Source organism: Bos javanicus, chromosome 3, assembly GCF_032452875.1.
Source record: "Bos javanicus breed banteng chromosome 3, ARS-OSU_banteng_1.0, whole genome shotgun sequence".
In the NCBI taxonomy this organism is placed as follows: domain Eukaryota; kingdom Metazoa; phylum Chordata; class Mammalia; order Artiodactyla; family Bovidae; genus Bos; species Bos javanicus.
The window spans coordinates 23,553,544-23,570,958 of NC_083870.1; the positions used below are offsets into that span (position 1 = coordinate 23,553,544).

The 17,415-nt window shown below is 39.0% G+C and overlaps 1 protein-coding gene across 2 annotated transcripts in view; it reads left to right on the forward strand.

Moving 5' to 3' along the window:
• NOTCH2 (notch receptor 2) overlaps window positions 1-17,415 on the forward strand; it is a 174,470-nt gene that overhangs the window by 47,097 nt on the left and 109,958 nt on the right. Inside the window, exon 2 of one of the 2 annotated variants that reach the window (XM_061409410.1) lies at window positions 5,016-5,097. The exons of the other annotated variant lie outside the window; for it this stretch is intronic. Within the exon in view, the coding sequence (XP_061265394.1) occupies window positions 5,016-5,097 (82 nt within the window). The remainder of the gene's footprint in view (window positions 1-5,015; window positions 5,098-17,415) is intronic. 2 annotated transcript variants of the gene reach the window in all.

A 17,415-nucleotide genomic window follows, 5' to 3' on the forward strand; every position in this document is an offset into this window, starting at 1 on the left:
AAGATCTTCATGACCCAGATAATCACGATGGTGTGATCACTGACCTAGAGCCAGACATCCTGGAATGTGAAGTCAAGTGGGCCTTAGAAAGCATCACTACGAACAAAGCTAGTGGAGGTGATAGAATTCCAGTTGAGCTATTCCAAATCCTGAAAGATGATGCTGTGAAAGTGTTGCACTCAATATGCCAGCAAATTTGGAAAACTCAGCAGTGGCCACAGGACTGGAAAAGGTCAGTTTTCATTCCAATCCCAAAGAAAGGCAATGCCAAAGAATGCTCAAACTACCGCACAATTGCACTCATCTCACACGCTAGTAAAGTAATGCTCAAAATTCTCCAAGCCAGGCTTCAGCAATATGTGAACCGTGAACTTCCAGATGTTCAAGCTGGTTTTAGAAAAGGCAGAGGAACCAGAGATCAAATTGCCAACATCCTCTGGATCATGGAAAAAGCAAGAGAGTTCCAGAAAAACATCTATTTCTGCTTTATTGACTGTGCCAAAGCCTTTGACTGTGTGGATCACAATAAACTGTGGAAAATTCTGAAAGAGATGGGAATACCAGACCACCTAATCTGCCTCTTGAGAAATTTGTATGCAGGTCAGGAAGCAACAGTTAGAACTGGACATGGAACACAGACTGGTTCCAAATAGGAAAAGGAGTACATCAAGGCTGTATACTATCACCCTGCTTATTTAACTTATATGCAGAGTACATCATGAGAAACACTGGGCTGGATGAAGCACAAGCTGGAATCAAGATTGCCAGGAGAAATATCAATAACCTCAGATATGCAGATGACACCACCCTTATGGCAGAAAGTGAAGAGGAAGTCAAAAGCCTCTTGATGAAAGTGAAAGTTGAGAGTGAAAAAGTTGGCTTAAAGCTCAACATTCAGAAAACGAAGATCATGGCATCCGGTCCCATCACTTCATGGAAAATAGATGGGGAAACAGTGGAAACAGTGTCAGACTTTATTTTTTTGGGCTCCAAAATCACTGCAGATGGTGACTGCAGCCATGAAATTAAAAGACACTTACTCCACGGAAAGAAAGTTATGACCAACCTAGATAGCGTATTGAAAAGCAGAGATGTTACTTTGCCAACAAAGGTCCATCTAGTCAAGGCTATGGTTTTTCCAGGGGTCATGTATGGGTGTGAGAGTTGGACTGTGAAGAAAGCTGAGCGCTGAAGAATTGATGCTTTTGAACTGTGGTGTTGGAGAAGACTCTTGAGAGTCCCTTGGACTGCAAGGAGATCCAACCAGTCCATTCTGAAGGAGATCAGTTCTGGGTGTTCATTGGGAGGACTGATGCTAAAGCTGAAACTCCAATACTTTGGCCACCTCATGTGAAGAGTTGACTCGTTGGAAAAGACCCTGATTTTGGGAGGGATTGGGGGCAGGAGGAGAAGGGTACGACAGAGGATGAGACGGCTGGATGGCATCACTGACTCGATGGACATGGGTTTGGGTGATCTCCGGGAGTTGGTGATGGACAAGGAGGTCTGGTGTGCTGTGATTCATGGGGTCGCAAAGAGTCGGATACGACTGAGCGACTGAACTGAACTGTAGCTTAAGATGAAAATTCTGGAAAAAGTTACTCCTTTTGTGAGTGACTAGTTTCTCTGAATCTCTTAAAAGAACACTTTAAGCGTGATTTCTTTGGTTAGTATGATTGAACATTTCACTTTCTACTCTACAGATATAAAGCTACTTAAATTTTATGAAGTTTAATTGTTTTACATGGGAGAAAGTAAATTGAATTTTGAAATGAGGTCTTTCCCAATCTCACCATCATGGTTTTGAGTTATCAAAGTTTTACCTTCTGTTTTTATGACAAATAATTACAGTATTCTTTTAGAAATAGCCCCTGAACAAAGTAGTGTCCAAATTTTACTTTTTTTATTGGTTGTTCATTCATTCAGGCACTATATATCATCCAAGACTTCCAATGTATTATACATTCTTAGGCAATTCCTTAAAGTGGACTATCATGCTTTAATACAGCTGTTGTCTCCAAATGTGTTTCCTCAAATTAGCAGAATTAGCATCACCTGGGAATTTGTTAGGAGCGCAAATTCCCAGACCCGCTTTAGACTGATTCCCTCACAAACTGTGGGAATGGAGTTGGGCAGTTTGTGTTTTAGCAAGCCCTTCAGATGATTCTGATACACACTAAAGTTTGAGAACTGTGGCTTAGTAAATGTTAAAAGTTCAAGGTAGCATGATCCTGCAGATCAGTCACATAGCATTAATTATTAGCCTTGTAAGCCCACCTCCTTTTTGGTCACTGAATTTGATTGGTTCACTGAGACTAGGCTATAAAGTTATTTTCTATATTGATTGCCACATATTGACTTTAGGTTGTTTATATTTCTCTGAACCTGTCAGTGTAATGATTTGCCAGGACACTTAATAGGAACAGACTGATTTTTTTTTTTTTTTCTTTCTTTGCATCCATGGCTTTCTGAGTCACAGGTGGCTGGCTTCTTATATCCTTTGGATAAATCTCTCTAGGCACCAAGCATGGCATTCATGTTCTGTTAATGAGGGAGCTGTCACTGTTGGATCACAGGGGGCACTCCAGGAGTATTTCGTTCACCCCCATTTGGTTTACAGGTTGGGAAATTGATCCCCCATGAGATTCTGCTTTTCTTGCAGGGGTGCAGTTCATTTGTGGTCAGGACAGGGTTTCAGGACTTCTTACTCCCTCTACTGCACCAGGATTCCTGCAGGGGGAGGACAGAGCTGTGGCTTGCCCTGTGCCTACAGGACATTCCTTTCCTACTGTGAGGTTGCCTTTTTTTTTTTTTTTTAAAGAAAAAAGCAAATAGAAAAAAAAGTCAGGAAGTTCTCATTGAAACTAATAAAAGTGTCTAAAGAGAATAAAAAAATCAGTTTGAGAACTTTGGTATGGAGGAAATAACCTGACATTAACTGTTTTAATTATAGTTGTTGCATTGGGCTTATCAGTGTGGGAAGAGGGAGCATTTGAGCCCTACAGGGAAGTGGGATATGGACAACAAGATGACCCTGTTCCTGCATACGCCTGTTCGGACTACAACCTAGTGACTGCTTGTGTGATCCCAACAGCTGTCACGGAGATGGGGCTGGATTCAGTAAAGCCCTGCAGTGTCATAGCTAGTACTAGGGTGGAATGCCCCATGAGGTGGTCTCTTAATCTCCTTGGCCTTCACTTTCCAATATGTGGGTATAATAATACCTATTCTGCCCAACTTGAGAAGAAAAATGTCATAGTGGGGAGCAGCATATTACTGTGTTCAGAGGACGGACTCTCTCATGAGATCCAGACTCCCTAGGTTCAAATCCTGGCTCTTTAACTCACGGTTGTGACAATAGGTAGGTCATTTATGCTTTCTGTGGAAATGAGTTTAATGAAATTAACTACTTCATAGGGTTGTGGGGAAGATTTAATTTAGTCTGTGTAAGTGCTTTAAACAGTATTGTTGTGTGTTAACTATTGTTACTTGTTTTAAAAAATATTATTATCTTAACAGATGAGATTTTTATAAACTTTCATCAGTTTGATGTTGATAACAGTAGTGGGCAAGCAAAGGGTTCTCATGCAGTAATTGTTAGTAGAGGAGTTGTTCTGATATCTAGCTTGTGCATGGGCCCTGCTGTGAGAAGAAGCTAGTATCCCCCAGAAGGGCAGACCTAGAGCCTCTGACGTTGTAATTTATTCATAGAGTGATATGTACACTCTATTCATAGAGTGATATGCACAGAGGAAACTCAAAACCAGGGCCTTCTCGATTTTGCTTTCAGGTATTTTTACATGAACCATCCTAGGAGATGAATATCTTCATAATCTTCCAGAAAATGTTTCATGGATTTCCATTTTGGTTTTTATTGTTTGACAAGGTTTCTTTCTGTCTTGCCTTTCTGTTACTAGGATTCTTGATAAGCATTTTGGTGATGAAAATTCTAACTCTAAAAGCTAAACGATCAAGGTATTGTAACTATCCAGCAAACAAATGGCAGCCTTTGGGTAGACTTCCTCCTCTTTCAGCTGAACTCAGTTGAAGTTTCTACTATTGCTGTTTATTTCTGAGCAGTCTCTTTTGGGAGGGAATTAGGATGGCGAAGTGCCTTTTTACTACGGGAATGAGGATTCAAGAATTTGAGAATTATTATCTTATTGATATATATATATATATATAATTAACTTCATTTTCTTTACTTTGATATCCTCCCTCCTCTACAAGCTCTATTCATGGTCTGCTTCCCATCTTTGTGTGAGCCCCTTGAAGTTAGTTAGAGATTATGTTTTATTTATTTCTCTATGTTTTCTATTTCTGCCTTTTCTTCTGGATCCTAATACAGCATCTGCTACATATTGGTGGTGGTGGTTTAGTCGCTAAGTCGTGTCCGACTCTTGGGACCCCATGGACTGTAGCCTGCCAGGCTCCTCTGTCCATGGGATTTTCCAGGCAAGAATCCTGGAGTGGATTGCTATTTCCTTCTCCAGGGAATCTTCCTGACCCAGGAATTGAACTCAGGTCTCTGGCATTGCACCTTAGGCTCTCAAATATAGTTTATTGAATGAATATTATTGATGTTTCTGGTTACTTCTTGAAATGGCCTGTTTTGAAATTTCACGTGAAGCCTTAAGTAATTCATTGATATCATGGTGACCTAGTATCTACGATCTTCCTGAATTTTCATCGATGAATCCTTACATTGTTTATCTGAAGTATCCAAATCCCAAGATGCTTGTAGTATATCATGGATTGGATAGCATAACTTTAATTCTCTTAGTATCATTGGGAAAGGGATGTAGCAGCCAGAGAGATAGAAGTACAGAGAATTAAGAACGCCATTCAGGACCACAGAGCAGTTACTATGGGAAGAGACTCTTGGGATGAGCTTTTGTACTTCTATGACCCCAGAAGCCAAAAGATAAAAAGATGCCCTGAATTGGATGTTTCTTTAATGTCTAAGGGTTATGATTAGTGACTTATTTCTAATGTGCATTTGTTTTTATTTTTAGCATTGCAATGTCGGGATGGCTATGAGCCTTGTGTAAATGAAGGAATATGTGTTACCTACCACAACGGTACAGGATACTGCAAGTAAGTTTCTCTCTCTCTCTCTTTTTTTTTTTTCATTTTCATATATCTTATTTTTCCTCAGTAGGAAATTGGGTAAAATTTGGCTCTACTATCCTATACTTAATACTTCTGTGAAATGTTACTGGTTCACTAACTTTCCTGATGTAGTTTTTTGGAAGATGAGGATTTGGATGTCAGATAAATGGTTAATAAGAACTTACTGTCTTACCCTTATCTTTTTCATCATGATAAAGGCTTTCAGTGAGTAGCTTGTGTGTGTGTATGTGTGCTTAGTCACTTAGTCATGTCTGACTCTTTGTGACCCTTTGGACTGTAGCCCACCAAGCCCCTCTGTCCATGGGATTTTCCAGGCAAGAGTACTGGAGTGGGTTGCCTTTTCCTCCTCCAGGGGATCTTCCTGACCCAAGGATCCAAACCCACGTCTCCTGTGTCTCTTGCATTGCAGGCAGATTCTTTACCCACTGAACCATCAGGGAAGCCCAGAGAGTATATTCTTTAACATTTTTCAGTTTAATCGTTAAGAAATCTTTCAGTTAAGAAAATTTCAGTTTTCAGATTAGAATCGATTCTCAATGTGTTAGCTCTGATCTTGTTTTTAAGTTAGACCAAATGCACGTTAACTTTAATTCTGCCTACCATAGGTAAATATTATAGCCATGTAACACTTTTTTTTTCCTAATGTAAAATATCCAATTCTGAAGGAGAGTCTGTGAGAGAAGAAAATACACACATGCCTGTAGGGATGGAGTAGGGAGCAGGGGCTGTGGGTGAAGGTCATTATATGGATTTAAAAGAATAAGGGTTAGAGTTAGGAAATGGCAGCCCACTGCAGTATTTCTTGCCTGGAAGATTCCATGGACAGAGTAGCCTGGCGGGCTACAGTTCTTGGGGTTGCAAAGAGTCAGACATAGCTGAGCATGCACACACTAGCCACACTAGAGATGAATTAGGATGAGGAATAGGACTAGGGAGTATAGGCTAGTTCTCAAGAGTGTTTCTTTTCTTCCTGTTTGATTATGAAGTGTAGCCATACTTTTTGAGGAAGCCTGTGAGGTAATCTTTTAAATTGCTTCTCTAGATTTCCTATGGATAATTTCCCCCGCTTCTACCTCAATTGAAAATTTTTGATAGGAACATGTATCCATTCTCTTTAATAGAAAATAAGATTTGGTAATATGACATTGATCTTCTTTAATACTTTTTTGGGAGTGTATTTGTTCTTTACTTTGGTAGAAGTATGTGCTTGATAAGCATTTTAAGTGATTTTATCCAACATAGTTTTGTTTCTTTTCTGGATATTTAGCTGAATAACTTAACTGTAATAATTACATTTGTTAAAATGAAGTCTATTCTGACACCGGGATTTAAGTTCTTTAATGTTATGAACAAGAATTTTTCCAAGTCAGAAAAAATTTTCTTCACCAAAGTGAAAATATTTTAAGCTGTGATGACAGTGAAGCTTAACAATAGGTTATTTGGATTGGAATAAAGATAACATTGGAAGTGAAATTTTTTATGTAGCTGATTATAGACTGTTCACTTAGTTTTTCTAGCTGGGAAAAAAATCCAACCAAAAACATGTGATGTAGTCTCCTCTAAGAATGGAAACACAACTGGAGATAATAAGGAAAGGAACTTAATACGTTAGAATTGGCCACTGAAATCTTGTTTAGTCTGTTTTTGGCATCTGGTATCTTAGTTACTTGCTTCATTCTATTATTTAGCTATCTTGTGGTAGTTAACATCTCACATGTTTTTAAATCTATTTGTCTTAAATAAGTAGAGACTGGACTTTTCCTCTGAGAATTTTGTTTGCTTCATGTAGCGTTCAGGATGTCGGTACCATACAGAGAGGCAATTTAGTTCTATTTAGAGATAATTCAACTTGGTGACTTATGTAGGGAGAATTTAAAATACGTTCCAAGTGTTAGCCTACATATTTGTGGTCTGACATGGGGAGAGAAGATTCTAGAGGAGACTAAACTCTGAGCACATACCAGGAATGGACACTAAGGGTCATTTTGGGAGAGAAAATAGATCTGAGTCTCAGGCTCTCCAACCAAGGTGAGAGAGACAAAGTTGCCCCCAGTTTTCGGAAGAAGCATTGCTAGGAAACAGGGGACTCACTTTGTGATGGACAAAAATGGAGCTGCCAGAATTCTGTTGCTGAATACTTGTTAATTATTGATGGAGTGGATTGCTTATGGATATAGTCCTAGATATAGTCCTAGACATCCCTTAAATGACTTCCAATCCTGTTGTGAGGGAAACAACCTTCTAGTGAAAAGCAGAATAAGGGGAAAACTGGGCAAGGCCATCTTCTGGAGAGACCAGTGTGGATAACAAAGCTTGTAAAAAGTGATTGTTTCTCTACTTCAGTAAAAGTAATATTAGCATCTTCAGGAGTAGAAGAATCAACATAAGTGGACACAGGAATGCAAGAACAGTATCAGGGATGCCAGGTCACTCATCCTACAGTGGCACGCCTGCCAACATCCACAGAATGCAAGCAAAATTTAAGTAAAAATAACATTTACTTAGCAGGCCTTTCAGTATATCTTTACCACCTTTATTTTTTTTCCCTAGGGAAAGAAGTTACTCCAGCTTGCTCAGTAAATATTATTTTCACAAAATGGTATATGAATATTAGAACACTTAGAAGATTTACAAAAATCACATCATCAGATATTCAGGACTTAATGACTGTCTTTTTATTCATGAGATTGCTTAGTGGATTAAGGAAAGAGAGCTGAGGCCAAATTTCTTTTACTGGGGTGAGTGGGTGGGTGGGAGTTAATGGAAAATGTTTTAAAGTAGAAGGCAACTGACTATCTCTTTAAAGAGCATAATGTTATTGACTTAGCTAAATTATAATGGTTGTTTATGGAAATTATAGAAATCCTTGATAAGATCACACTGACAGACGAGGACAAGTACTTTTAAAGGTTAGTTTTGTATACAGCTCAACTGTTTTTTTCTAACTGTTAAGTATTCTATCAGTCTGTGATTAGATTGGGAGCTAGACAAGAAGAACCTGTGTAATCTTGCATAAAACTCAATTATTGCTCCTAAATAGTTGTTGTCAGCTCTTAATAAAGCCCTCTCTCTACACAGAAGTAAGACATTTCATTCTCTCCCTGTCCTACTGGGAGGTGTAAATATATAATTAAGTTTGGCTGTCATTAATCACTTTCAAGTTGTTTTCTCAGGCTTTGAAATATAAACCATTCCAAATCCCACTTTGATTAAAACTCATGGGCAACTCAAGTTCACTAGAGTGTTGGGGGTGGGTGAGGTTACAATTTGCAAAATTCACAAAATGTGTATTTTTAAGGACACAGTATAGTTATTTAAAGTCCTTGTCCGCCAGTTTTTAACATATGGGTTGTCTTTGGGTGTGTTTCCATCAATAGCTCTTTCAATTTCCCTTTACTTCATGTTTATGGTAGTTTTTATTGATTTTTGGACATTGCAAGTGATGTGTTTTAAAATTTATCTTCTAGAGAATGTTACTGGAAGATCAGCTTGATGCTATGGAGGCTTGTATTTAGGTTCTGGTATGGTGGGTCTGTTTTGCTCTTAGTCTGATGGTGTGTCTTAGTCAAGACTTGGAGTCTGGATACAGTCCTTATTCCCAAGGTATGACCCTTCAGTGAATTCATTGGAAAGCATGAGGTGTTTACCACATACTGGGGTATATCTCAAGCCCCTCTAATTTGGTAGCACTTGAATTCAAACCTCTGACTCCCTGAAACCGTGCTCAGCTTTTCAGCCTTCCGGCTCTTGCTTTCTGTTGTGTTCCTCATATCATTTTGTGGAGTTACATGACATGTTTTTTAACATGTCTGGTTACAAAACTGGTTCTGTCTGGTCCAGAATTTCTCTTCCTCAGTTTTCAGAGGAATTTTGACAGTTCCAGATACCTTTGACTCCTTAGCTCTTATCGGACTTCCATTCACTTGTGCTTCATGAACTAGGGAATACCTTAAGGGAAAAAGGTATATACGTGTAGGTTTCATATATGTAGTTTGTTTTTTCCTTTGAGGCTCATATCCCTTCTAGTTTCTGCCTGCTTTGATTGCTCTCTGGTACCTTTTAACATTTTGTCTGAAGTTTATAATAATTATAAATGAGAGAGTTGATCTAAGTTACTCTGCCATTACTTCATTGGAAGGACTGATGCTGAAGCTAAAGCTTCAATACTTTGGCCACTTCAGTACTTACTCACTGGAAAAGACCCTGATGCTGGGAAAGATTGAAGGGGGCAGCGGAGGATGAGATGGTTACATAGCATTACTGACTCAATTGACATGAATCTGAGTAAACTCTGGGAGATAGTGAAGGACAGGGGACCCTGGCTTGCTGGACTCCATGGGGTTGCAAAATGTCAGACACAACTTAGCCACTGAACAACAACTCTACCATTATTTTTAACAGTATAAAATAAAATTTTAAGAGTTTTTCAAACTTTTCTACATACTGCTTAAGAGGTAACTAGCACAGTATTTGTGAAACAATAGAAAGTCACCATGAGTTATATAGCTTCTGTGAATGGTTGATTCCTTTTGAGAATCTCTACTTTTTGCCAAAGTATCTAAGTAGAAACATTTTAAAGTAGATTATTATAAATAAAAAATGTTATAAAACATAACTGTCACATTTCACCTAAAATTTATCTATTAATGCTAAGAAACATTAGACTTAAACAACTAACAGTTTTCCTTGCCAGGATTAGGAAGTAGTGTTCGTGGTCCAGGCCTCCAAAAGCTGTCCAAGAAAACCAGAGCCATTGCCTTCTTCATCCTCTTGAGAGAAGGAAATAGCAACCCACTGCAGTATTCTTGCCAGGATAATCCCACGGATAGAGGAACCTGGTGGGCTACAGTCCATGGTGTTGCAGAGTCGGACATGACTGAACAACCGGGAACAGAGATACTCAAAATATTCCCGAGCCTGACTTACAGGATGCATCACCAGTGTGTTGTGGTGGCACTGCCCTAGAAAGGCACTTTCAAAAGTCATGCCTGACTCAACATTTTCCACTTTCACTCACCTTGCTGGTGCACTCAGTGCTGTTCAGGGGCAGTATCAGATCAAAGAAAGGCACTGGGAAAAATATCGACTATTAAATCGCTTTCTCTTTTCCTGCTGAAACTGGTTTTGCCAGCAAGGTTCCTTCAATCTTGATAAATAATATTTGAAGGCAATAGTTCAAAATTAATGCAAAAATTATGATTAAAATATGTACATTAAAAAAAAAAGATGAAATCAGAACTGTTGATTTCTTTTTTTTTTTTTGGCTCTAGGCTCCTGTATGGTTAGTTTGGCACTGGTGAGTAAAGTAACACATTTGAAAGAGCCCTGTTTGGTGACATGGAAAGGACAAGTTTTCATGTCAGATAGACGTGAAGTTGAGCCCCAAGTACTGTCAATAACTAGATCTTTGGCAAGTTAAAGAGTATTATACTAGCTAACATTTATTGAGCAATTATTACTTACTAGCCTCTGTGCTCAATTAAGCTGTTTACGTGTATTTTTCTAGTCCTCAGGTAAGGTTGAGCATGCTCAGTCGGTCAGTTGTGTTTGACTCTGTGACCCCATGGGCTGTAGCCCCCCAGTCTTCTCTGTCCATGGAATTCTCCAGGCAAGAATACTGGAGTGGGTTGCCATTTCATCTTCCAGGGAATCTTCTAGGCCCAGGGATCCAATCTGTGTCTCCTGTGTGTCCTGCATTGGCAGGTGAATTCTTTACCACTGAGTCACCTGGGAAGCCTCCTCATGTAAGGTAGATAATTTTAATATCCCTGTTTTACCAGTGAGTATATGAAAATTCAGGTTAAATATTTTGCCCAATATCACATAACTCTTTAAGTATCTGACCTGAGGTGTGCTGTTTGAAAATGTACTGTTTCTCTGAGTCTCAGTTTGCTTATCAGTAAAATGGGACAAAATTACCTATTTTAAAGTGGTAGTTTAAACAGGATCTTCTGAAAAGGCAGTGTGGAACATTTGAAAGTGCATGAAAGGTAGCTTTTCGGATCAGGATTATGATTAAAATTCTATATAGTTTCCTTTAAAGTAGAGACATAGGTAGGCCTGGGTAGCTCATAATATTGGGTTGGCCAAAATTTTGTTAGGGTTTTTCTGTACCATCTTACGGAAAAACCCATACAAAGTTTTTTTGCCAGCTGAATACATGGGCCAGGCTTGGCTAATGCTGCATTTCTGAGAAGTGGCCTTGACCATAGGAGCTCAGTGCAGTTAATGCAGATGAAATATAAGAAGATAGCAGTGAAGGTGGGGGTAGAGGATATTGTGTGCTAACATGCTTTTTAGTAGAAAAAATTAAAACCTTGAAACTTCTCCCTTTTTTCCTAATGGAAGATGAGCAAGTCCAGACAGATTTTATGCAGCTGTGAAATTGAGACAGGTTAAATTCTACCACTTCTGATAAATGATGCTGCCATCACAGGAATCACAAGCTGTTAAACGCACAGCCTTATACTTGCAGTGTGAGTTATAGACATATAGATGTGTGTCCTGTGTGGCTTTCTTTGTTTAGGACTTGGAGTCTGGACCTTTCAACAGAACCATTTCTAAGCTGTTCTTATTAATGTTTGTCCGTGAAAAAATCCTTTAACAAATATGTTGTGTCCCTGAGGAATTTTTCATGAAGTATGAAAAATTGATTAATAGCTTATCAATATAAAACAGCAGAATTCCTATGTTCTGTTCAACTGATCTTTATCCTTTAGGTTAGAAACTTTACAAACTTCAATGTTAGGTGGAGAAGTAGAAAAAGGTGGTTCTTAGGCTCTGCTTGTATCCTTTTGCCTGTCTTGGGTCATTGCCAGTAAGTTAAACCAACTAATCTTGGCCTGCAAACCTGGCACAAATAGTTAGGAGTTTAGCTAGGCTTCTTTCAACACAGTCCCCATAACACAGGTTAACCGTAATCCTAAGTAAAGTTTCTTTCTCATTGTTCCATTGTGGCATGTCAGCACCATTAATTTCATGTGGTAATTCCTTTATCCCCCTTTTGTTTTGACTAAGCAGAATGAGAAATATTTCTCTTTCATGATCTGGAGTAACTTAATTAAATCCTTCATTTAAAATTTTGGCTATCTGTCTTTATCAAGGCTAGCAAGATTGAATACAAAGGGTTTGAGGAAGTCAGAATGTGATAAAAATGTAATTATCTAAAAATTTCCAAGTACTTTTTTCTCTGTTAAGCTAGCTTAAATGTGTGGGCGTGATGAAGCTTTTCATTAAGCCTTCTTCTCAGCATCCTGAGCTAGGAATTTTGTAGCTAGGAATGGAGTTTAGTGTTTCCTCCACCCCCATCCCCTCATTGTGTGAGTGTGTGAGTGTGTGTGTGTGTGTGTGTGTGTGTGTATTATGTGTTTTGTTTTCCTAGTTTTTTAGTTGTGTTTTGTTTTACATCTCAGTGTCATTTATAGTTTCTCTGGGGCGTCCTGAAGTTTTCTATACCTTATTCACTCATCATCGGTAATCTTCACTAGCACTTCATCCTCTGTGTCTGAATATGTATTACTGACTCTCATAGTGATGCCTTCAGTTTTCTTATTAATGCAGTTACCTTCTGTTTAAAGTGTTCTTCTCCTAAACGGTCTTCTACTTGGATCCAAATGAAAAGGCCTTTATGGAAAGAAAGTGAAAGCAAAGACTAATAAAGGCGTTATTTAAATAACAGGTGGCATTACTGAGGATACATATCCAACTGGAATGTTATATCCATTTTTTTTTTCTTTACATAAGTTTGAGGAGAAAGTAGGTATTAATGAGAAAGTAGAATAGTAGCATTTAGGGCACAGAGTCTATGTGGATTCAGGCTACTTTCCAACAGGTACTATATGTATAGCCCTGTATCCTCAACACTGAAAGTCAGACTCTAAGACACTTTAGGATCATCACTGTTTGTCTTAGTCAACTCAGGCTGCTATATAACAGACTACCAGAGACCAGGTGGCCTAACCAACAGACATTTATTTCTCATAGTTCTGGAGGCTGGGAAGTCCACGATCAAGGTGCTGGCTTCCTCAATTCCCTGTGAGGACTTTCTTCCTGCTTTGTAGCCAGCCAGCTTCTCACTATATCCTCACATGGTGGCACTAATCCCCTCATGAGGACCCTGCCCTCTTGACTTCATCTGCTGAGTTATTTCCCAAAGTCCCCAGCTCCAAATAGCATCACATTGGGGATGAGGGTTTCAATATAAGAATTTTGAAGGGGTGCACTCAGTCCATATCCCTCTTCAAAGGAAAGTTTAATTTTCATCAAACTGGTGTTTATTGAACTGGCTACTGTGATTAAGCACTGTGCAAGGTATTGTGATCAAACATAAAGGCTGAGGAGGCCTGTGCTGTCTGACTTTCTTATTCAGAAGTATCTAGACCTCCTCAGGAGTGTCTGCTAATAAGTGTTGTGTTTCTCTTGCATAAGACATGGTGGCAGTTCTCTGATGTCTTGGCATCTTATTGGGGAGATGAGGCATACACATACATATGTATACACATATATATACACACATACATACATACATATAATATATGTATGTATATGAACTGTGGAGATTGAGACAAGAGAACAACTGCTATGGGATGGAAGACTAAAATCAGAGAATATCTTGTGGTTCACTTATAATCTGAGAATAAATCTGAGAATATTGACTGTGTCTTAGGAAATGGATAGGCAGAGGGATGGAAGTAGTGAGACTGAGGCGACTAGAAAAGGCTATAACTGAAATAATCATTACCAATATTGTCAGTTTTTTCCTTAATGACATAGTTTTAAAACTTTTTTTTTTACATCGTGGGTGTTCTCTGTCTGTACTTCAGTTTGTGTGAGGTTTTGCTCAACTAGCTTGTGGATTTTTAATCTGTTTCACAATGACAGCTAACTGATTTGAAAACTCATTCCTTTAGCACATGTTGGCTTGAATGCCTGAGATAGGCTGTCTGGATTAAGGGATGAGGGGGGAGGCCAAGGACAAAGAAGAGGGGGCAGCTGGGAGCAATCATCTCTCCTTCCCTCCGCCTTTTGGCCTTGACTGTTCAGTCTTGTGCTGCTTCCAGAACAGAGTGGCCAGGTAGGCTTGTGGACATTGTTTACAGGGAAACTCAGAATTCAAAATCTCTGAGGCAAGAAAAAAAAAAAGGGTTAGGAGGAGTGATGGAAAAACAGAAATGTCAGGAGCAGGATCAGTCTTCATATAAGGCATAGTGCATTCTTGATCTGAGGCATCCCAACCTCAGATCTTTTCTGTCCAGCATATCATTGTCTTGATCCAGTTCATTTCAGGGATCCAGAGTAAGCAAGCATCTGTTAGACACATCTCTGGTTACCCCAAATTAGCTCATGTCCTTTTCTGCTTGTTTCCTCTGATTATATAGTACACATCCAAACCCTCAATTATATAGAATAAACCAGGGATGCCTATTCTGTGTGGAAAACATTTAATAGTGGTTATGATTCCTTTGCCTAGACCATGGCAGTGACTTGGCCATTTAACCCCCTGTCCCTTTAAAATGTTGAAATGCTGGTGGTTATTGTGTAAGCCAGAGACATCTCCTTAAGGAATTATTTTGCTGGGCAACTTGCCTCTTCTGAAATCACACTCAGCCTGAAAAGTACCTCAGGAACCTTTCTGACTTTAATTTTCCTCTTAGCTGCATTTGTAAGTAATATTTGTGGTGTCTCATTCTCTGTCTCATATTGTTAAAACTCATGGCCTTGAATTTCTGGGTCACTCTTAAAAAAATGGACAGAACTTGATTACTAATGAAAAGTTGACTCATTTCCTCCTAGGCAAAGGCTGACACTGACAATCAGAGTTTATAATTAGTTTTTAGAGAAGCATACTCTCTAATTATGGGACATCACCTATTCTTTCTTAAATTTTATAAAAATTAATGAGAGCATTATGAGGTGGGGAAATGAGTAAGATAGGTACTTAAGCTGTGTTGAGATGATGTATAAAAATTATGTCTGGAAAAAGGTCCTACATGAATTTAATTAAGTGGTTGATTCCCTGCAAGCTTAAATTTGGTGCATCTCTTCCCAGACACACACGTCATTTTTAGTCTTGTGTGATTTGTCAGTGGATCAGAGTCCATAAAGGGAGAGACTGCAGTGTCTACCACTATTCCGTGCTGAGGAAAACAGGCGTTCATGTTGGCCATATGACTTGGGGAAGAGGCCTTTCTTTCCCTTTTAGGCTCACGGTTCCTCTTTATTCTCCATATCTTATTTAAATATATCGCTCTTTCTCTTTTGCTTATTCTTTGCTTCCTTATGCTTCCTGCAAGGGGTTAGCTGAAAGTGTGGGTTGTGCAACAGTTCCTTTATACAAGTGTGTATTGAATTGTCTGTGTGCTTAGAAGGATGAGAGTTAGGTAGCATGAAGAATGTAAAAGAAGAGACATGCACAGTTCTTGCCCCAGGGAGTCCCTGCTTAGAGTGGGTTGATGGTCAAGACATACACAACCACTGACCCCAAGCATTACCATCAGCAAACATCATTGCATTCTCAGGCAGTATTGCTGAAGAAATTAAAAAACCAAAATTGTAGAGTCATCAAGCTCAGGGGGTGGAAGGGATTTTGTCAAGCACCTTTCCCACTCATTTTGTTTTATAAGATGAGGAACCCAAGGCTTAACGTGGCTAAGTGACTTGTCCTGTATTACATAACTGATTGGAATGTAGAGTGGGACTAAAAGTTGCTTCTCAGCCCCCGTTAGGTGACCTAAAGATTCAGCCCTATTTCTTTCCATTCTTGGTACCAACTCTCAAGGGACTGCTGTTCAGGGTGAAAACAGAGAAGGGGAAGAGAGAAAAGCAGAATTAAAAACAAACAACTTAGGGCTTTAAGAGGCAGTTTGAAAGACCAAGAATTTTAACTCTAGCTATACGTTTTATTTTTTAATATTCCACGAAACAAAACAATGTGGAAATTCTTTTCAGTTCCTCCTAAAGTAGGTCTTTAATCCTCCTAAAGGATATTAATATCCACGGGGGCTGTAGAACATACCTAAATGGAATCATACAATTTTAAAGGTATTATTAGAGGTAATTTGGCCTAGCATCTTGTTTTAATACATGAGGAGACTGAGGCTCAGAGAAGTAAAGTGGCTTTTTCAAGATTCACACCTAGTGCCAGAACCAGGGCTTGATCTAGAGGAAAGGTCTGTGGGGAGCCACTCAGTCAAAAGCTCTTAGAACATGCTCAAGTCTCTGGTGAGAGTTTTTGTAAAATAATAGACTAGCTACATTTTTATTCTCATTCAGATAAGAAACAGACTCATTACATCTCTCTCTCTCTACCTACCTACCTGTCTTCAAGTATGTCCTGAGTATGTCTCACCTACCAGTAGACATGGGTTTTTAAAGCAGAATGATGCAGGAGAATGTAGCCACGTCAGCTGTGACTTTGCCTTGCTTCCATTTAGTAAGTGAAGTGCCTCTCAGGATGCATTTATCTTTACTTTGTGTGAACTTGAATGCGTACTTTCAGGATTCTTGTTTGATATTCAGTTTCTTTGGTTTGGAAGGTCACAAATCATTTTAATATCTTTAGCTTAAAAAAAATTTTTTTGACCCTTTGGGCCTGATCCCATCTTTTAAGGGAAGTAGTAGTTTTTGTCTTGAGTCACCACATTAAGTTTATACACTCTAATTCTTTTCTTTAATGTCTGTCCTTTTTATTATTATTGGTTCTAACTATGCAGAGGTATAATAATTGACAGTGATGATTCTCTGATGATTTTGTCTTTCTGAAATTAAACATGGTTCTTAACAAGTGCTCCTAAAGTGGCTGAGTTCTAATAAACAAAAAAAAGTTAACCTAAATTGCGAGCACATCTTTTGAAGGTGTTTTTAGCCTCAGTTCAGTTCAGTCCCTTAGTTGTGTCTGACTCTGCGACCCCATAGACTGCAGCACGCCAGGCTTCCCTGTCGATCACCAACTCCCAAAGCTTGCTCAAACTCATGTCCATCGAGTTGGTGATGCCATCCAACCATCTCATCCTCTGTTGTCCCCTTCTCCTCCTGCCTTCAATCTTTCCCAGCATCAGGGTCTTTTCCAAGGAGTCAGTTCTTCTCATCAGGTAGCCAATGTATTGGAGCTTTAGCATGAGTTCTTCCAATGAATATTCAGGACTGATTTCCTTTAGGATGGACTGGGACTCTCCTATGTACACTTTAATGCTGTCCTGGCCTTAAAGCAGACATCAGTGAACTTTTTTCTTAAAGTGCCGGATGGTAAAGGTTTTGAGCTTTGCTGGCCAAGAAGCAAATTAA